The following is a 21920-nucleotide window of genomic DNA, read 5'->3' on the forward strand; positions in this document are numbered from 1 at the left end:
ACCAATATCACAGAAATATGAAGGATCATAAGAGAATACTATGAACAAGTATACAACAACATATTAGACAACCTTGAAGAAGTGGATATATTCCTAGAATCATATAATCTACCAAGACTGAATTAGGAAGAAATAGAAAGTCTAAACAGACCAGTAATGAGAAGGAGATTGGACCCATAATCAAAAATATTTCCAAACAAAGAAAAGCCCCAGAGTAGATGATTTCACAACTAAATTCTGCCAAACATTTCAAGATGAACTAATGCCAATCCTTCTCAAACTCTTCCAAAAAATTGTGGAGGAAAGAACACTCCCAAACTCATTTTATAATGCCCAAACCAGAAAAGGCTGCTACAAGAAAAGAAAACTATAGGCCAATATCCCAGGTGAACATAGATGCAAAAATTCTCAACAAAATACTAGCAAACCAAATTCAATAGCACATTAAAAGGATCATGCATATTATCAGGTAGGATTTATCCCTGGGATGCAAGGTTGTTTCAACATATGCAAATCAATAAATGTGATACACCAGCTTAACAGAATGAAAAACAAAATTCATATGATCATTCCAATAGATGCAGAAGAAGCATTAGACAAAATTCAACTTCCTTTCATGATAAAACTCTCAACAAATTGGGTGTAGAAGGAACATAGCTCAACATAATAAAGGTTGTATGTGACAAACCCACAGCTATTATCATACTCAATAGTGAAATGTTAAATGCTTTCCTGCTAAGATCATGAACAAGACAGGGATGCCCACTCTCACCACTCCAGTTCAACTTAGTACTGGAACAATTTTTTTAAGCTTATTTATTATTTAGTAATCTCTACGCCCAATGTGGGATTTGAACTCCTGACCTCAGGAACAAGAGTTGTATGCTCTTCTAACTGAGTCAGCCAGGTGCCCCAGTAGTGAGACTTCTAACCAGAATAGTCAGGCAAGATAAAGAAATAAAAGGCATCCAAATAGGAAGGGAAGAAGTAAAATTGTCTCTATTTTCTGGTTACATGATCTTATATACAGAAAATCCTAAAGACTTCATCAGAAAACTGTTAGAATTAATCAAATTGATTAAAGTTTCAGGATACAAAAATCAACATACAAAAATCAATTACATTTCTATATGAGAACAGTGAGCTATCTGACAAAGGAAGAAAACAATCTCATTTACAATCACATCTAAACACAACATCACATCACCCAAGGAAGTGAAAGATCTACACACACACACACACACACACACACACACACACACAATGATATTGATGAAAGAAACCGAAGAAGATACAAATAAATGGGAAGATATACTTTGTTCATGGATCAGAAGAGTTAATGATGTTAAAATGTCCATACTACACAGAGCCATGTCTAGATTCAATGGAATCTCTATCAAAATTCCAAATTCTAATAGAAAACCAATCCTAAAATTTATATGGAACCACCAAAGACCCCAAATAGCCAAACAAAAAATGGTGGAGGCATTATTCTGATTCCAAACTGCATTTCAAAGCTATAGTAATCAAAACAGTATGATACTGGCACATAGACAAATAGAACAGAATTGAGGGTCCAGAAATAATCCCACACATAACACAGTGAGTTTATATTTGGCCAAGGAGCCAAGAATACTCAATGGGGAAAGATAATCTCCTCAATAAATAGTGTTGGATAATAACATGCCAAAGAAGAAATTGGACCCCTGTCCTACACCACTCACAAAAATTAACTCGAAATTGATTAAAGACTTCAACGTAAAATCATAAAACTTGAAGAAAGTATAGGAAAAAACTTCTTGACATTGGTCTTGGCAATGATTTTTTGGATATGACACCAACAGCATAAACAACAAAACCAAAAATCAGTAAGTGGGACTACATCAAACTAAAAAGCTTTTGCACAGCAAAGGAAACCATCAACAAAATGAAAAGCCAACCTATGGAACAAGAGAAAATATTGCAAAGCAGCATGTATCAGATAAGAGGTTAATATCCAAAATACATACAGAAGTTATACAACTCAAAGCAGAAAAAAAATCTGATTAAAAAAATAGACAAAGGGCTTGCATTAGACATTTTTTTTCATAGAAGATGTACAGATGGTCAATAAATACATAAAAGGTGCTCAACCTCAGGGAAATGCAAATCAAAGCCAACCATGTCGCATAACATCTGTTAGAATGGTTATCAAAAATATGAAATAACAAGTGTTGGTGAGGATGTGGAAACAGGGAGCCCTTCTGCGCTGTGGGTAGGAATGTGAGCTGGTTCTGTCACTATGTCACTATGGAGATTCCTCAAAAAATTAAAAATAGAACTACTGTATGATCTAGAAGTCCCACTTGTGTGTATATATAGAGAGGAAATGCCAACAGAATATTGAAGTGATATCTGCACTCCCATATCCATTGTGTCATTATTCATGATAGGCAAGAAAGCAACCTAAATGTCCATCTGTAGATGGCAGGTTGATAAATGTGGTTTGTATATACAATGGAATATTATTCAGCCTTTATAAAGAAGGATATCCTGCTGTTTGTGACAACATGGATGAAACTGGATACTATGCCAAGTGAAATAAGCTAGACACAGAAAGAAAAATGTAATCTAAAATATTCAAACTTAGGGCACCTGGGGTGGCTCAGTCAGTTGGGCATCTGACTCTTGATTTCAGCTCAGGTCATGATTTCATGGTTCATGAGATTAAGCCCCGTGTCAGGTTCTATGCTGACAGTGTGGAGCCTGCTTCAGATTCTCTCTCTCCCTCTGCCTCTCCCCTGCTCATGCTTGCTCTCAAAATAAATAAACTTAAAAAAAAATAAAATAAAATACTCAGACTTATAACAGTGGAGTAGAATGGTGGTTGCCGGAGGCTGAAGGGAGGGGAAAATGGGAGGTGATGGTACAAAATTTTAGTTATGCAAGATAAGTTTTGGAGATCTATTATATAGCACAGTGCCTGTAGCTAACAATATTCTATCATATACTTACAATTTGCTAAGAGGGTCAAATATCATATGAAGTGTTCTTACCATGAGAAAATGATAATAGTAAAGGGGTAGGAAGATAACTTGAAGCTGATGGATATGTTTATGCCCTTGATGGTGGTGGTTTCATGAGTGATACTTATTCCCAAACTCATTGAGTTGTATACATTAACTGTACACATCTTTTCACATGCCAATCATATTTCAGTAAAATGGTTTTAAAAAACCCACCCAGAACGCTGAATGGGTCATAAATGTGTGATCTAAAGGAAATGTATCTGCAGGTTGACACAGTGGGGCCCCCCAGCGTGAGACCACCAGTTTATGGATAATAGATTGAAAATCAAAAGCATGGAAGTTGGACGGATGGCCAAAGGGAGGGTAGGGCCCTGTGCCTGCAGTTGGGGGATCTGAACGAGGTGCTGAAGGAAGAAGGGGAGTTTGCCAGATGGCCAAAGTGAGAAGGCCTAGTTGTGAGTGCTGTATTGGAAGGAGGGGCTGTCCCGGCCACTGGTGTGAGGTGTGCGAGTTAGGGACTGGGGGTGGGGGTGGGGGGCAGTGGGAAGCTGAGAGTTTTGGATGCCACAGTACAGAGCAGCCTGAATCCTGACAGGGACAGGGGTCCAGGGACGGCTTTCCAGCATGGGGAGAGGGGAGGCGGCTACAGCCAGTCTTGGGGGAGACAGCAGTCCAGTTGCTGTGGAGTCTGGGCCAGTGACTGATGTAGGTATAGGTAGGGGTAGACGGTGGGGGATGGGGACCGTGGCCGGCCTCAGAGCTGCATGCTGTGTCCGTGGCTTGCACCGCTGGGCAGCGTGCACTGTGGTCAGCGTGTGTTTCACAAGGGAAGCTGGAATAGTCCAGTTTTGAGACCCGAAATCTCATCATTTTGAGGGTCGGGTTCAGAACTTTTGAAAATACTGTTTTGGTCCAGCTGGCCATGTCTGCAGCAGATGTAGTCCCCAGTTGACAGTTTTGGCCTTTGTCTTGGATTTTGGGCTTCTGGGGGGAGGGCGTGGGGGTGACTCAGACTCACGCAGACTCACCACCCTCCAGGGCTCTGGCCTCAGTGACTAGAAGTGGAGGCTCTGGGCAGATGAGACTTCTGGGGTCACGTGTGTGTGCCCCCACCCCGGCCTGGGGTTCAAGCCTGACACCTAGCTGGGGTGCTGGGCAGGGTCCCTCTGGTCCTATCAGTCTGGTGGGAGGTTCTTCCCTCTGGGACCCCTCCTTGGTCTGTCTGCTGTGCTCTGGGAATTTGAACCATCTCATTTTTGCCCCACAGGCTGGCCTGATCCGTATGGAAGAGGAGGAGTTCTTCATCGAGCCCTTGGAGAAGGGGCTGGCAGCTGAAGAGGCTGAGCAGGGCCGTGTGCATGTGGTGTATCGCCGGCCACCCACTCCCAGATCCCCTACTCTGGGGGGGCCACAGGCCCTGGACACAGGTAAGGCTGCTTGGTAAGCCCTGGTTGTGTCCCCGGGGACCCAGGCACCCCTTCTGCAGGCCTGGTCCCAGGCTGAGCATGAGCTCTGCTCTCACTGACCACATGGCATGGTGGGAGTACTGGGGTGCTGGGCGGGGGGCTCTGCTGTGGCTGCACATGGGCCACAACCAGCAAGTGTCAGGGAGCCGGGGAAGCACAGACTAGGCCTGCACTTGGGCCCGAGTTCGGTGCCCATGTCTGAGCCTGTTTCTCTGAAGAAGATATCTGCTGGCCCCAGACAGCCTCTCCTTCCTTCTGTGTGGTCCACTTTCCCTGCAATGATTGACTGCCCCTTCCAGGGCACTCCCAGAGAAGGGTCCTGAGCTCTCTTTAGGCCCCATTTGGACCTTGCTTCCTCTGGTAGATAGCCAGGTGCCGTGAGGGGAGGGGAGGGCATGACAAAGACCCCAGAAGTGCTCCCAGCAGCTTCGGCAGCCTGTACACAGACTCAGATCATTTTTTTTTCTTTCTTTTTCAACTTGGAACCAAGGTGGTCTCTGGGCCCAGGAGCATGGAAGGAGCTTCTGGATGGGCATGGTGACAGCTGCTGGCTGTAGCCCCTCAGACCCTTCAAGGAGTCTTGGCCTACCTCCAGCCCAAACCTCCCCTCTCTTCTTGGGATCTTGGGTGCTGGGTTGCAGCAAGGCCAGGTTGGGGTCTGACCATGGTCCTAGCAGGCCTCACGGTCCTCAGGGCCCCAGGGACCAGATAAGGCTGCCTTGCCTGTGCCTAGGCTAGGCTCAGCCCCCAGCCTCTGGTCCTGATGGACCCCTGGCTGCAGATGGTCAGGGCAGCTGGGCCTTAGGTCAGGCTCATCTGCATGTGTACAGAGAGCCCTGAAGGCCCCGCTGGGCCAGCCCATCCATGCTGTGATTTGCTGAGACACTCCCATCACCCGAAGCCGCCCAGGCTCATTTATTTCAGGTCTCTCTGACTGCCCAGCTTGACAGATAAATTGGGCGCAGGCTGGCAGGGCACCATTCTAATTTCAAGGAGTGGCAACAGATACCTTTGCAAAGCAATTGTTCCGTCAGGAAGCTCAGCGCTCTCTGGAGCTGATCAATACTTTGGGCGGACCCTTTTTCCCAGGTGATGAATTGCTGTCTGCCATGCCTTCTTCAGGCTCAGCCTTCCTGCCTCTTTCCCTACCCATGGGCTTCTCCGCAGGGGGAGGAATGGAGAATGACCCTAGAGCATGAGCATAAGAGTGAAAATAGGGCAGGCGAAATGCCCCAGACCAGGGATAAGGGACTATACTGGCCAGCTGTCCTTGGGCAAGTTTGGGCCTCTCTCTGTCCAGTGGGATCAGAAGGGCCTGTGTCTCAGAGAGCTGAGGGCTTTCGGGTTGATGCTTCTGGGCTCTGCTCAGTCTAGGTGAGGTAGAGCCTGCAAAGAGGGGCTGTCAGGTGCTCTGGGCTTGCTCCAATTCCAGATTCCATGTGGTGCCTATCTCCTGAATGTGGCAGCCTTCTCCCTTGGCCTTGCCGGCTTTGCCTTATTTTCTGGGCTTCTGTTGGTCTTTTGGTACCTTCTGTTAAATCCGTCCTCCCTTCCCGCCACCTATTGTTAGAACTCAGGATGCAGGAAAGGAATTTCAAACTACAAACAAACCTAGAAACCAGTGGCCTTAGAAGATGCTGGGAAAAGCTGGCTTCGTGGGTTGAAGGCTGAGATTGTGCTAGAAGGTGGTGGGGTGTGGTGAAGGTATTCCAGCCTGGACCTTAGACCTCAGGCCTGGGCTTTGGGCGTGTAGGCTCCAGGCTGTGGGGCTGTGGGTCGTTGGTCCAGGCCACAGGCCCGGGGTCTGGGGCCAAGTCCCCTTTCAGTCATGTCCATGCCCAGTGTCAGCACGACCCTGTGCGGGTGACTTGGTCCACCCACACAGTGAGAGTACATTTCTCACCGGATGTGCCTGATTGTTCCCACTCACTCAGGACTGAGGCCCACTCACTGGCTGGAGGGGATCCAGACGCAAGTTATGCTGGGGCTGGGCTGAGGGCCCACGGTGAACTTAGACAGTCCAGCTTTCCATTAGCCTGGGCCTTGTCCAGGCCCATAGTGTGTGTGTGCGCGCGTGTGTGTAAGCCAGGGGATCCTTTCTTCTAGTGAATTCTGATGGGGACTCTGATATATCAGTGTGGCTGTGGCTGAAACAAGCAGGAAGTGCTGACTTGAGGCTTCCCCCCCACCTCCCTACCCTCTCCCAAGGCAACTTCCGGAAGCAGGTTTGAAGCTCCCATGATGGGCCATGCATATGATAGGTTCTCTGGGGAAGGGAAAATACCTGTTCTGGGTCTTCCAGTCTGGGGGGGGTGGTGGTGGCATCTGACTGGGTGTGGGGTTGGGGGTAGGGGTGCCTATTGGGGGTGGGTAGGTGTGTCCCACACAGCCCTTCCCGGGTGCTGAGACACACTGTCCTATTTTCTCTGAGCACCTAACAGCCTTCCTGGGGTGCTCTCAGGAGGTCACCCAGCCTCAGAGAATTGTTATCACGAATAGTCTCCATCATCTGAGGTCAGTTGCTGGGCTGCAGACTACCCAGGGAAGAAGGATGGAAAATGAAGGTGTTCACGTGTCTTGCCAGACTCAGGCCAGGGTCTGGCATGTGCTCAGAGCAGCTTAGCATATAATAGTGTTGCCCTTGGGCCCTGGAAGAGGGTATTAGGGTGAACAAAGGCTTGAGAGAGAGGAGGGGGGACCTTTTCTCTCCTGATTGCCCTACATATGTTGCAGAAGTGTTTCTGCTCAGCCCTGCTGGACCCAGGAGCCCAGAAGGGGCAGGAGGGCAGAGCTGAGGCCAGGGGGCCAGGGCGGCCTTTTGGGGACAGGTGGTGGAGGCATTTCCAGGTCTCCTCTGTGCCAGGCCTCACTCGGGTGCACCTGGCCTCATTCTCTGTCCCTGCCCTGAGCCAGCCCTGTGTCTGGGAGAGTATGTTGCTGGGGGGACTATATAACATCAGCCTTTTTGGTTTTTGTGAGCCTGTACGGGTGTGTGCATGCACTTTTGCACTTAGGCACATACGTGGATGGGGTCCCACTCTGAGTTCCGGGCCTACGCCTGAGCCCTGCCCTGACTGCCATCTGTCAACTCTGTCTGGGGCTGTGGAGGGGGAGCCAGGGCCAGCGGGTGTGGGAAGAGGAGCCCCAGTCTGGGCCGGAAGCCCTGCCTAGTACTTGAGCCGGTGACCCTGGCACGTCACTCCCTCCTACTCTCTGGCTACCGCGACATACTGCCGCCAACTGGGTCGCTTAAAACAGCTGGAGTGCGTTATCCTCTCCCAGTTATGGAAGGCGCAAGTCCGACAGGAGTATCGTCTCTGGGCAGAAACCAAGTGTCGGCAGGGCCATGCTCCTTCTGGAGGCTGCGGGGCGATCTGCTCCTGGTCTCGTCCAGCTTCTGGTGGCTGCTGGGGTCCCTTGGCTTGTGGCCACATCACTCCAGTCTCTGCCTCTTGGTCACACTGCCTCTTCCCCTTCTGTGTGTGTGTTTAGTCTCCCTCTGCCTCCCTCTGGTAAGAGTGCATGTGATTGCATTAAGGGGCCCATCCAGATGATCCAGAAGGGTCTCCCCCCATCTCAAGGTCTGTCATCTAATCACATCTGCAAAGTCCCTTTTTGTCATATAAGGTAACATTCACAGGTCCTAGGAATCTTGGGGGCCACCAGTCAGCTTACAGAGGAAGTGAACCAGCCCTGTCGAGCAGGGCCATCTGTGCAGTGAATGGGATGCCCATCCTTAGAGGAGCAGGCACCCCTCGCTTCTTCTTGGGGCACAGTGCTCAGGCACAGCTCAGGCAGGGCCATTTCCCTCTGCCTCTGCCAGACTGTGGGGCCTGGAGAAGCTGGGCCGTTCTGTGGCCAGGCTGGCCCCAAGACCACGTGCACAAAGCTGGCCTTGCCACTGACACTAAGAGCCTGGTTGTCTGTGGGAGGCTGAAGATCCCCACAAGGTGGGAGAGATCCCTGGGTCATGAGCTGGGCATGTGGTCTCTCCATCAGGCACATGGTGCCATTAACAGAAAGCCCTGCCATCCCAAGACACAAGGCCAACAGGACCCAGCAGACAGTGTCAGTGAGGACAGTGGCAGAGGGTAAGAAAAACAGCAACACCCATCCTTGGCCTGACTTTCATTTCCCTCCTTTTGATATAAATGATCGACACAGGGGTGCCTGGGTGGCTCAGTCGGTTAAGTGTCCAACTTGGGCTCAGGTCATGATCTCATAGTTCACGGGTTTGAGCCCCACATCGGGCTCTGTGCTGGCAGCTTGGAGCCTGGAACCTGCTTCCTATTTTGTGTCTCCCTCTGTCTCTGCCCCTCCCCTGCTCACACTCTGTCTCTCTCTCAAAAATAAACATGAAATAAGTTAAAAAAAACAAGCAATGACTGACACAGAGAATATGTCTCTACTAAAAGGCAAACAGTAGTGTGAATGTGGTGGCATGTGGCATCCAGCCATGGCCTCGTCGTGGGCACAGAGCTGACCGGAGGCCTTGTCCACAGGGGTAGCCCCTGCTTAGCTCCCCTGAGCATGACCTGGTGGAAGTGTGGCCCTGGGACAGTGATCCTCTTACTGTCAAGAGAATCCAGACATCAGAACTTTCATGTGAACTCTCATGATTTAAAAATATTGCTTCAAATTTCTAAAAAGCTCCGTATGAGCCAAATAGGACATGGCCTCCATTGGCAACCTGTGCTTATGAGATGCAGAGACGGAAGTGTCCTCTGTGCTTCTGTGGGGGGTGCTCTGCTAGGCCCCCTGCAGTCCCGGCACATGCCCTCAGGATGGAGGAGGGGCTTCATGCCCCTGCTAAGTGGGTGGTCTCTGTCCCACAGAACTGCCCATGGGCCACTGTGTCCTCCTGCCTGCTTTGCTCTAAGTCTTGGCTGAAGGAAGAGAAGTCAGACAGCTCAGTGCTCGTGACCTTGGCTGTTGCCTCCTCGGAAGCAGCCCGTGCCAAGCCTCTGCCCGCTGCTGTCAGGCTGCGGCATCCTCCCTGGCGGGCAGAGGAGGCATGCTGCCCTCGGGAGAGTTCTGCCCTCCTGCTGCCAAGGAAAGCCAGCGAGAGAGCATGGACAGGGTGCTGGCACTGTGTGCTCCTCCTAGTGGCTCCTCCACGTGGCCAGCCTGCAATCTCCATCCAGTGGCCCACAGTGGTTCCTCTGCTGACCTGCTGCGTATCTCCATCCATCACGGGACATTGCCTTAAGCAAGGTAGGAGTTCCCCAGGCCTCTGAGGAGTAGGGAAGGGGCTGCCTCAGGAGTGAAGCTGGAGGTAGGAGTGCAGGGCCAGGAGCCGGGGCGCCAGGCTGATGCTACGAACTGGCAGGGTCTGCAGCCTGGAATGTTCCAGAGCATGGATGGCGTCCTGCAGGCAGTGGGAGGCCTCAGTAGGAAAGGAGTCTGAGATAGTTCTGTGTCACAGCCAGCCATCTGTGGTCCAGGTTGGAGGCAGGGAGTCCAGAGTGGGGTGCAATGGAGAGAGAGTGGAGTCCTGTCAGGACAGGCCATGGATGGGAGGTGGGCAAGTCTCCACTCAATAGTAGGTAGATGATCAGGCCAATCTCGGTGATGCAGTGAGTGTGAGGCATGAGGGAGAGGCTGAGGCCTGAAGGCGGTGTGGAGGGGGCCGCTAACTTGTTGGAGGCCAGATCAGGGAGGCTTTCCTCTCTGCAGTCTGTTTCCAGAGACACATTACCACAAGCTTGGTAGCTTAAAACAATACAGGTTTATTGTCTTACAGTTGTGGAGGCCAAAAATCCAAAATAGATCTTAAGGGGCTAAAACTAAGATGTCCATAAGGTTGGTTCCCTCTGGAGCATCAATGAGGAGAATCCCTTCCTAGCCTTTCCCAGCTTCTAATGTCCACCGGCATCCCTTGGCTGGTGGGCACATCACTCTGGTCTCTGCTCCCTTGGTCACCGATTCCTCTTCTGTAGTCAGGTCTCCCTGACACTTGTGATTACATTTGTCCCATTGGGGTAATCCTACCCATTTCAGGAGCCTTAATGTGATTAAGTTAAGGGTAAGTTGAGTCCTGCTAACCATATAAGATAACACTTACAGGGTCTGTGGATTAGGCTGTGGACATTCTGGGACCATGATTCAGCCTCCATGGTATCTAAATGTTAACGCCTGAGGTTCTGTCGGAGTGGGGAGAGAGGCCCGTGCCTGGCTTTGCACCCTGAACCCCAGGCCTGGCTGGTGTCTGGTGGCTTCTGTCTGTGTCCCCAACCTAGGCATCCCTGAGCCTCTTGCTGAAGCCCCACAGCCGGGTCTGGCCCTCATGGGTGGAGACCTGGGGGCTCTCATACCAGACTTGGCTTCATGCCCTGCCCAGCCAGCTCAGAGTTGCAGCTGAAAGCCTAGGGGCCTCCGAGCTTGATTCCCAGGGACCCTCATCTTCCCCTCCTCATTCCACCCCCCGGGGCTGTATCTGCAGTTCAGGGACCAGAGGAAACCCAAGGCAGTTGGCCTGGCTCCTGGAGGCATGTTTCAGAGTTGAGCGCACCCTTGGCAGCGACCTCAGTGCTCCTGCTGCTCTGCGGCCAGCCCCCCTGGACGGCTGTAGGAGATGCCAGCGTGGTGATGTGGCTTCACGCCCGAGGGGTGGGCTGGGGTGGGTGCTGGGACAGCCGGGGCTGCACATTCTTGAGGCCTGGATATTTGTCTGGGGTCAAACTTGGAAGAGCGCCCCAGAGCTGTCGGCAAGCAGGGGCTGTGCTTGTTCCCCAGGCTCTACACACGGGGGCCCTGGCCAGTGGTGGGTTATGCAGTGGAGATTTGCTAGGTGTGGCCCTCGAGACACAGTGTGACTGGCACTCTGCCTGGGTGCCGTGGACAGCCCACGTGCTCAGCTGCTTTCCTCAGACATAAATTGAGCAGTCTCTGTGTCTCGGGCCTGCTCTCCTCCCTGCCTCCCTCCTCCTGAGTTTGTGTGGAATTTTGTCCAGGGGTGGAGCCAGCCAAGTGATCGTGGCCCAGGAGAGATCTGATCTTTGCCGGAGCACCATGAACGATGATGAATGCGACTTGGAGATGGAGGCTTGGCCCTGGCCTGGGGGTGGCCCCAACTCAGGTGCAAGAGACAGTTCTCAGAGACAGGCCAGTGGTTCTCACAAGAGCCAGGCAGTTTGGTGTAGAAGTCGAGTGTATCCGCCTCATCTGTAAAATGGGTGCAATGGCACAGGGCGCATGGCACTTAAACAGCTTTGGCACGGCACCTGCTCCATCTTTGCTGTTACCCATTATTCCGATTCAGGCTGTTTGCTCAGGCTCTGTGGGTCCTCTGCCCTCACTGCCCCTTCTCCGTGGCTCTCTCTTCCACAGACACAATCAACTGCTGCTCCTTCTTTTCTTCCTTTATATTTGTATTGCGAATGCCCCCCAGAGAGGTAACCACGCCTGGTTTCCAGATAACACGCTGCTGGGGAGTTGAAGCTGTGTCTGCTCCAGGCGCGTCTGGAGTTTAATTAGCAAGAGCAGTGTGTCTGGGTGCCGCGTTGGCCGTGGGCTCCACATGGCCTGCTCTTTGCGGGTTCCTCAGCACAGCAGACTGGGATGTTTCTGGGAGAGACGTGATGTCTCCAGGGGCAACTTAACACGTCTGTGGCGTTTGTGCTTTAGATGTGCCAGCCGGCCTGCCTGGGGTGGGAACAGCTGGGCCTGAGTCTCCATGGGGACCCTGGTGAGCCTCTCTGCACACCTCAGGTACCCCCATGGGATGACTGCGAAGGAGGCATTGGCTCCTGTGTGCTGTGTCCACACAACGAGGGGCAGAGGGCAGGGTCCTAGGACATGGACCTCTTGGGGATGTGGAGGGGCCCAATGGCAAGTGAGAAGTGCTGGGTCCTAGCATCTGGGAGATTGGGCTGCAGAGACAGCTCCAGGGGTGCCAAAATGGGACAGGAGGCCCTTCCCCAGAAGAAGAAACTGGGTTTGAACCCAGGGTCTGAACTCTGTGGATTTGTACAAGGTGGAGGCCCCTAATCCCAGACCCTGTTTCCTCTCAGAAATCTCTGCAGGGCTGTAGACACTTCAGCTAGCTCCATGCCTGAAGTGTTTTCTAGAAAAATTTCCAATTTTCCTTGACCCATTTCTCTTTGAAATTAATATTAAGCAGCACTGTGCACTTGGCCCTGAAGGAACTCTGAGCTGCAAAAAGGTCACACGATTAGATGGAAATGTTGGTGTCTGGCTCTCTCCCCCTCTCACGCTCAGGCTCCCCTCTCTCCCTCTGTCTCCCCTCCTTTCTTGCACATGCACGCTTGCTCACACATGTTTGGAATTCGGGCCAGCTTCTGGGGCTGGAGCTGGGGTGTCTCTCCCAGAGCTTCTGACTTGGCTCCCTCTGTCTGGACTCAGTCTTGGGGTGTGGGCTTCATCCCATGATGTGCAGCTGGAGTACCTCCTGGGGGGATGTCCAGGCAAAGTGAGGGGTACACCTGGGATAAGGTCAGGGCTCAGGTGAGAGGTTGCACAGGATTCAGGGCCAGGGCCAGGAGGGGAACATGGCCTTGAAGCGGGGCCTGCACAAGGAAGTGGATGGCACCGACCTGGGCTGGGGATGGGCCAGGTACCTGGTGATGCTCCCCAGGCACAGGGGGAGCAGTGGGAATGACAGTTGTACTCCTGAAATGACAGACTCCTGAGATGGGACACTGAGGCTTAGAAGGGGCACCTTTGTTCTCTCATTCATTCATTCATTCATTCACTCAAGACATTCTTACTGTGCACCCACCTTGTTTCTGGGCCTGGATTGGGTGCTGGGGATATATCAGGGGTTAAGCCAGAGGAAGTCCCTGCTCTTTCAGAGCTCACCAGCCCGCAGGGGACACACAGGGAGCAGAGGGGTAAATCATCCAATGGAGTAAAATCCAAGAGTAGGGTAGCGTGAGAGAGGGGGGGGTAAGGGAGGGAGCTACTTCAGGTGGGAGGCGAGGCAAACCTGGCTGGTGGGAAGGCCTGCCCCAGGAGGACTGCTCCAGACAGAGGGGACAGCAGGTGCAGAAGCACTGGGTGTTGGGCCTGGGGAAGTGGTGAGGGCTAGGTCTGTGCAGTTTGGGTGCAAGGTGGGCCTTGTTCTCCCAGCTGTGGGAAGCCTTTGGAGGCTCTCAGTGGAGAGAGTGGGAACAGGGAGGCCTGTGAGGCATCCTGGGTGGTCCCCCCGGCCAGTGACAGATGGTGGGCAGATGGGTTCAGGGTGTGCCTTGAGGTAGAGCTCACGGGACGTGGGTGTAAAGGGAGGGGTCAAGGGCGGCTCCTGGCTCTTGAAAGGCCTGAGGGCCCTGGAAGGTGGTGGATGGTTGTGACCCAGCTGAGGCAAGGATCCTGGCGGAGGAGAGGCAGGTCAGGTGGCCCGGCCAAGTGCAGAAGCCAGAATTGGGGCCCGTCCTCCCGACCTCTGGGCTGCTCCCCTTCCATTGCTCCTGGCTGCCCTGGTTCAGATCAGAGAGGTTTCCCAGAACAGATGGTGCCAGCCATAGGCCAAGCCCATTTGGCTTCCAGACTCTGGGGTTGGGGGCGGGGACCCCAGACACAGCCCCACAGGTAGGCAGATTCTGGGTTGTAAAGCTTCTTTTGCTCCTGGGGGCAGAGGCCCTGCTCTGTGGGACAGTGTTGCTGGTCACTGTGTACTGTCCAGGGTCCCCAAGGATGTACATGTGTCCTTGCCTCTCTGACAAGCCACGTTTTTCTTTCCCACTCTGCCACTTTGAGGAGGGGCTCTGGATCTGCTAGGGTGGATGGAAGCTTGTGGGAGTATTCAGGGCAGGCTGTCCATCCACCTGCTGTTTGAGACAGCAATAATGCCCCTGCCTTTAGGACAACCTCTCTTGGTATTTGGGTTTGGGGACCTCCTGGCAGGGGGCCTTGGATTCCTCTCCTGTTGCTGACCCTGCTGGCCACAGACTGAGCCAGTCCTGATGCCCTGGAGCCCTGGCTCTGAGCAGCTGTTAAGAAGTACTTGCAGAGTGACTGAAATAATCATGGAGTCCAAGTGCACATGGGGCAGGGCCAGACTGGTTTCCTACTGCAGCTCCCCCCATCTCCAAATCCTCACCAGCACAGGGGCTTCGCTGACCGATATTTTGCTGATCTGACAGGGGAAGCAGTGCTGCTCTTTGCTTTCGTTTGTGCTTCTCTGATGGCCAGAGAGGTTGAATGATCTCCCAGAGTGTGATTGCTTTGTGTGTCTCCTCTTCCTGTTTAAGTCCTTTGCGCGTTCACCTCCTGGGGTCTTACATATTGGGATAAGCCCTTTATCTGCTTATCGACTTTCTGTCACGTTTGATACAAGCCTCTCCCCCCAGGCTCTGGTTCCCCTTTTCTTTTCGGTTTTATTTATTTTCATTGCACAAAAGCCAGTCTTTCCAGAGCCCGGTCTGTGAGTGATTCTTCTCCTGTCCCTGGAGCTGTGTTGGTGGCTCAGGGACATGTGTTTATCGAGGCCTATGGGAGGACAGGCTCACCTATGCAGGCATTCACCAGGGCACTGCAGGCACACCATCTCTGGACTCGTGCAAAGACCCTGTGGGCTTGGTTGTGCCCACTTTACGGATGAGGAACCTGAGATAGCCACACAGCTGGTAAGTTGTGAGAGCCACAATTGAAGGCGGGCTGTCAGCCCCCACGTGTGGCGGGGAGGAACAAGCTAGGACCCATGGCTGCCTGGCTTCCTGTGTGGCATCTCCTTTCCACCCTCAGAGCTCCCCACCTGAAGTCTGTCCGTCTTTGGGAAGCATGCAGAAACTGAAGCCCAGTGAGGGTGTGAAGAAGTATCTCATGTCACCTGTCTTATTAGCTGCGGGGAGGATTTTCTGCTTGCTGCTGAGTTCCTGGCATTGGGTAGAGTGTCTGCCACACAGTTGGCATCTGAATATCTATGAACAGAAAATGAATGTGGCTGCCCTCGAGGCCTGGCCACACGGTCCTCATTCCTGGGGAAGCAGTTGGTCCTGGTAGGTATTTGAGGGCTTGCTACTGAAGCCCAATTTTATTACGGCAACTTATACTCCCTGCGCTGAGGATTCTTGGGTTTGTGCCGGTGGAATGTTGCCGGGGCCAAGGTTGCCCTGGGACGTCAGGTGGCCCTAGGCCTTTGCTGCTGCACTGGGGAGACTAGCTGGGGACAGCAGTGCTCTTTGGGCAGGGGAAGGCCTGCTGCACTGCCCCCAGTGTCCTCTGGCTAGTATTCACTGTGTCATTGTCTTTGAACATGAAGTGCCCTGTGGAAACCATATCCTTTGTTCGCTTACTCATTCAATCCATTCACCAGATCTTTACAGATGGCCCACGCAGGGCCCGGCAATGGGCCAGGCTCTGGGACTCTGGGAGCCAGACAGACATAGCCCCCTCACATCCCCACCCCCTACCCTCACACAGCTTGTGGTGACCCGGGAGGTCCCCAAAGGCCTGTGCAGTTAGAAATGATGGGAAATGCCGTAAACTGACCACAGTGACTGGGAGGTGGAGCCACATCTGAAGTGTGGGTTGTAGTTCACGGGGAGAGGAGAGGGGCGGAGGCAGCAGGGGTGAGTGCAGTGCCCTGAGGGGAGTGCCTTTTGGAGGTGCAGTAAGAGGGGCCTGAGGGGCTGATGGGGGTGTGTCCCGTGCCCCAGTCTTAGAGGGTGGGGTGGTGCCCGGTGTAAGTGGAGAAGCAGTGTGGCCTGGTTCCGTGGCAGGGCAGGGAGGGGGGAGGAGGAGGAACACGCAGGGAGCCCTGAGGAGGCCACTGATGTGGCCCCAGAGAGAGACTGGGGTCTGGACCCAGTTGGCTGGGGATCGGAGAGGATGCAACATGGAGCCATAGAGCCGCAGGAATGTTGGGGGTCCTGGTAGGTGATCTTCACAGTGGCCAGAGGGGAATGCTGCCCGCCAGAAAGTACCACATGCCCATCCAGGCCTGCCCCAAGGTCAGGGAGGAGCCAGAACCACAGCTCCTAGGCAGGCACCTCCCATACTCCCTGCCCCCACCTTGGCCTGCAGACCCAGCCAGGCAGCACTTGCCAGAATCCTCTCTTTGCTGGGGCCCAGGCCTGGGAGGTATCTGTGTGTCTGGGTTTTTTTTTTTTTTTTTTTTTTTTTTAGGCTTCTATCCAGAGCTCTCTGGACTCATGTTTGGGATGGGTTAAAACGCCATCTGCAGATTCCTTGCTGGAAGTTTCTTTGGTGATTTCGGGGTCTCCAGGGTGTGCTGCGGGGCTAGTGTTCACCCTTTATCCTCAGTGCTTTTACGGTTCACAGGATGGGGCCAGCACTGGTCAGGTGTGGGAGGACACGTGCACTTGGCAAGTGATGGAGTTAGGGCAACAAAGAGCTGAGGCACTGGGCCAGCGTGGGTGGGCTAAGGACCAAGAGCCGCCCTGAGATCCCCAGACCACAGGCACGAGTCCTCAGTGGGACACAGAAGTTCGAGATGAGCCAAGTTCAGTAAAGGTTGTTTGGGTTAGGGGGCTCAGAGGGGCTCAGGTTATAGGCAAGGAGAATGAGGGCCTGCTAGGCCCCTCCCCCCAACACAGAGCTGCAGGCTGGAGGTTGTGCCTTGAGTGTGGGAATCTGTGTCCAGTGCCAAGGTTCAGGAGGTGCAGACCCCTAGAGGGGTCAGAGCCCTCTAGGACAGAAGCTTGTGTCCCTGTGACCTTGCCCAGAGTCTTGGGTGTCCACTGAGGGTAGTGAGAGGCACAGTTCTGCAGGGTAGGGCTGGATGGGCAGCATAGGAAGAGGTGGGCTGGCATGGAGACATAGGCCACCTTGGGGTCAGTGGCAGGAGGGCTTCTGATTTATCAGGAGAAGCCGGAAACTGTGATTTTATGTAAAACCTCTTCATTTCCAAATGTTGGCAGCTGATTCAAAAATTTCAAAAGCTGCATATGGGTCAAGCAGGTCCCCGGTGGTGGTGGGTGCAAGAGTCACGGGGTGGCTTCAGTGCCCAGAACCCGAGCCCATAGCATTCCCGCAGCGGCTGGGTCGGAGCTCTCAGTGCAGCCAGTGCTGCCTCAGAGTTGAAATGCACTTCAGAGGAATTTTTATTTTCATTTTGGGAACGTCACAAGGGACTGTTCCAGCGGTTCTGTCTCTGTGAGGAGAGATCTGCGGTCACTGTGTTTTTCTTGGAGGCCTTTGGGGGAGCCCATCTGCAGAGCATTAGTGGGAGAGGGGTGTGGTAAGGGGAGGCTCCATCTAGGCCTCCAGACAGAACCTGGGCGGGGTGGCTGTTTGGTTAGGATCAGCCCCCAAGCCCCTGAAGATGGCCCCCCTCCTCACCAAGCACTAGGGCAGCCCCAACCCACGGATCAGGCCGGACAGGGCTGGGTGGACAGACCTTGTGGTTGTCACATCTGGCAGTGAGTCCCAGGGGCCTGGGGTTCTGCTTCTCTGGCATGTGTGCCCATTGTCAAGGCCTCTGCAGCTTGGGGAGCAAATGGTCAATTGTAGGTGCAAGAGGCTTGTGGTCAGATGACCATGTTCCTTTGTTCTGGGCAATATCCCAGGAGCTGCTTACATCCTTGGCTTTCATCACCAGTAGGACAAAACAGGATCTGGATTTGTCCCAGGGCCTTAGATGGGGAGGGGCTCAGGGTCTTCATGCCCAGAAGAGGCCAGCACTGTAGAACCCTCAGTTTAGGTCCTTGGTGATGAAGGCTGACCTCTTTCTTGGTGTCTCAGTGTTTCTTAGTGTCTCTTGCCTGGAACGTGTGGGTGCTCCCCAAGGGCTGTGGCTGCTCAGGGAGTTGAGGGAGCCAGGGGACTCAGCATGGCCCTGGCTTGCTGGTCCCTGCTCTGGCCCAGCCTCAGTTTCCTTATTTGTAAAACTGGGGGCATTGGACTAAAGCCAGGCCTCATGCATAGGCTGTCAGGCAATCTCCACTCCCCCACCCCTTGTTGCATTTCACTCACACATTGTCTTCCAAACTGTGAGTATATGCTTGAAAGTCAAGAGGTTTCACATTAAAACCTCAATTTTCAGTTTTGCAGAAAGATCTGAAGGCTTAGAAACCCTGGGCCTGTTCCTGGAGACAGTATTTAGTGGGAAGCATCATGCCTCTTCTGGGTGGGACACACATCCCCCTTTTCCCCACTGGTTCCCATCTGGGCCACCTACTCATTCTGGCCCTACCTGCCCTGGTTGTCAACAGAGTGAGGCTCTGAGGCAAAGATGACTTCTAGTGGATAGTTACACTTGCCCAAACTCTTTCTGTTTCTCTCTCTCTCTTTCTCTCTCTCTCTCTATCTCTCTCTCACACACACACACACACACACACACATGCATTATGCACAGACACATACATGCACATGTGTGCACATGTGCACAGAGCAGACATATCTATGTCTTCATGGAATGAACTGTGGAGTTTCCCTGGACCGGATGCATCCTGGACATGTCCTGCTACCCTGGGCCTTGAAGGTGGCCTTGGGCTCATAGAGCTCTGTGGGTCACCCTGACACTGTGGCCCTTCTCAGTGGATTCCAGGACCCTTGCCTTTGTGGTTCAAGAGAAGGATCACAAGGCCACACAATCTGCAACCTGGGGGCTTGCTCTGGACCAAGGTGGCCTCTGGGCTTTCTACCTGGGTGAAAGACACCTATGTTCCCACCTGAGCTTACCTCCTGCCTCTTGAAAGGAGGTGGGGTGGGCTCCAGTTTCACCGTCTTAGGAGATGGTCCTACCTCAGGGCTTTGCTGACCTCCTTCTGAGCCAGGGTCTAACTGGATTTCAGAAGAGGGAGCAGAAGTGAGGGAATCCTGAGGCTGAACGGTAGAAGGGCCTGGCTTTACCAGTGGAGGGACACAGGGAAGATGCAGGATAAGATTGGTCTAAATCCAATCTGCCCTCAGTGCAGAGGCCACACATTGGCTGCCTCAGCCCTATCCAGTCTCCCCAGCCTCAGAACCACACCCAAACTCCCCCTGGAGGAACAAGTGGATATGGTCTTGGTCAGACACCCCCAGGCCCCAAATCCAGGCCCAATTCTGAGCCATTGAGCAGAGCCCTCTTCCCTCCTCAGGTTCTTGTGGCGGTCTGTCTAGTCTCCCTGAGTTACTGTGGGTTCTAAATTCGGGGTGGGGGGGGTGCTGCAGGCCTGGCAGAGGCTGGGTACACACCAGCTCAATTCAAGTTTGAATCTCCTCCTCTCCTGATGGGCTCCTTCTCTTGCCCTACTTCCGTGCCTGGCCTTGGCATTGCTGGTCCCTGAAGGAAGTTGTCCTTCACTGTTATCTTTAGCTCCCCCTCACCCTCTGGAGCTGATCTGAGGACAAGCCTGACTAATTCTACCTTGAAATGCCTAGAAATGATACTGCCACCACCCCCATCCCTGACTTAGTTGTCTGACTCAGTTGCTGTGGATGCAAGGATTCACTTTCCAATGTTAGAATCCATTCATTCACTCATTCACTCATCCATTCATTCATTTTTCATTATTCATCCACTCACGCATCCATTCATTCATTCATCTACCCATCCATCATCCATCTGTCTGTTAGTCCATGCATGCATCCATTCATCCATCCATTTCATTCATCCATTTATTCACTTGTCTACTCATTCATCCATCAATCCATCTGTCCATTAATCCCTCCATCCCTCCCTCCATCCCTCCCTCCCTCCATCCCTCCCTCCCTCCATCCATCCATCCATCCATCCATCCATTTCACTCATCCATTTATCCACTCATCTACCCATCCCTCCCTCCCTCCCTCCATCCCTCCAGCCATCCATCCATGCATCCGTCCATCCATTTCACTCACCCATTTATTCATTCATCTATCCGTCCATCCATTCATCTGTCCATTCATTCCTTTATCCATCCATCCATCCATCCATCCATCCCTCCTTCCCTCCATCCATCCATTCATCCATCCAACAATTGTTGCGAGTGCCCTGTTGTCAGCCCTATGCTGGGTGTTGAGCATGTACAGTTTGATCTGTGCCCCTGAGGAGTCCCTGTTATGGGAAGAGGCAGATAAGAAGATGAAACATGACAAGTGCCACTAATATGCTGTTGTCTTGGTCAGGTGAGCTCCAGGGAGCTTGTCAGAGTAAGACTGCTCTAGCCTGGCCTCAAAGCCCAGTAGTAGCTCTGGGACTCCAGGCAAGATGGCAGGGCACCTGGAAAACTTCAGGCTCCTCCTTCTGCCTCTCTGTGCATGTTTTCCTCAACAGAAAAGCAGAGATGAGGGGTTTCCACCTGGTTGGGTTCTGGGATAAGATCAGAGCCCATCAAACCTGTGAAGAGCCCTACATCGGCCTGATATGTGCTAAATAAAGACGTGTTGTCCTGAGTGGATGGGGCAATCCCGCCTCGGGTCTCCCCATGACCTCTCCCATCCTAGCACCTTGTCTGCTGTCCCTCCCTCCCAGGGGCCACAGCCTCCAGGCATTGCACCTGTCCTTCACTCTCCTGATCGCTGCTGGGTTCACATGATGTGGAAAAGCAAGGCTTCCTCAGAGAATTCTCAAAGCTTGTGCACCGGTCCACCTTTACTCCTTCCCAGGAGCTGCTGCTCACACCACATTTCTTTAGCAGATGTTTGCCAGACTGCTGTCCTGTGCCCATCGCAGGTGAACAGACCAGCCAGTCTGTCCTCCTGCCTTGCCAGGTCAGGCATGGGAAGCAGACACAGCATGGGGCAATGGGTCTTGAAGTAGAGGGGGCAGTAAGGTCTCCGGGGTGTTCATTGATTCTGCCTGCTGCACCAGGACAGGCATCTTGGAGGAGGTGGTCCTGAAAGACAGGGCTGCAGAGCCTCTCCTCAGAGCCTTCTCTGTGCACCTGGGGCCTTCCAAGCTGGGAAGAAGATGAGAACTGCCAGCCACAGGCTTTGTCAGACGTCATGGTGTGTTGTTCTCGTGCAGTGGAACAAAACAAGTTGAACAAATTTAACTACTATTTAAGAGGATTTGTACACATGTGTGGATTGCAGCTTTCCCTGAGAAGTCAGGGCCCTCAGCAGTACACGGCCTGCACTGCTCTCCCTCGCAGCCCCAGTGGGTGGAAGGGCCTTGGGTGGAGGGACATGGGCTTCTCTCTACGTCTCCACCATCTCGTTGCCTCCTCAGCCTGGAGCCTGGGGTTTGGGATCCTTCATCATTGTGCCCTGTTGTCTTTCTTTTAGCTAAAATATATCTCTTTGCATTCTTGGCTTTATTACAAGTTGATGTAAGACAGCCAGGCAGAGAGTGTCTGCTGGGGAGAGTATGCGCAGCCTGGTGGCTTAGAGAGTATTCTTAATTTGCAGCCCCCAGCTGGCTTCACTCATTTCTGTCTCCCCTGGGTTCCTATAAGCATGTGAGTTACTGTCCCTGGCCTTTTATTATTTTTTTGATGGTAATTCATATAACATAAGATTCACTGTTTTAATCTTTTTTTAAAAAATGTTTATTTTTGAAGGGCACCTGGGTGGCTCAGTTGGTTAAGCATCTGACTGTTAAGCGTCTGGCTTCGGC

At 52.7% G+C, this 21920-nt stretch overlaps 1 protein-coding gene across 1 annotated transcript in view; it reads left to right on the forward strand.

Annotated features, from left to right (window-relative positions):
- ADAMTS2 (ADAM metallopeptidase with thrombospondin type 1 motif 2) overlaps positions 1–21920 on the forward strand; it is a 244037-nt gene that overhangs the window by 73882 nt on the left and 148235 nt on the right. The window contains exon 3 of the mRNA XM_047863950.1: positions 4276–4435. Within this exon, the coding sequence (XP_047719906.1) occupies positions 4276–4435 (160 nt within the window). The remainder of the gene's footprint in view (positions 1–4275; positions 4436–21920) is intronic.

The sequence above is a fragment of the Prionailurus viverrinus genome, chromosome A1 (assembly GCF_022837055.1).
Source record: "Prionailurus viverrinus isolate Anna chromosome A1, UM_Priviv_1.0, whole genome shotgun sequence".
NCBI lineage: Eukaryota > Metazoa > Chordata > Mammalia > Carnivora > Felidae > Prionailurus > Prionailurus viverrinus.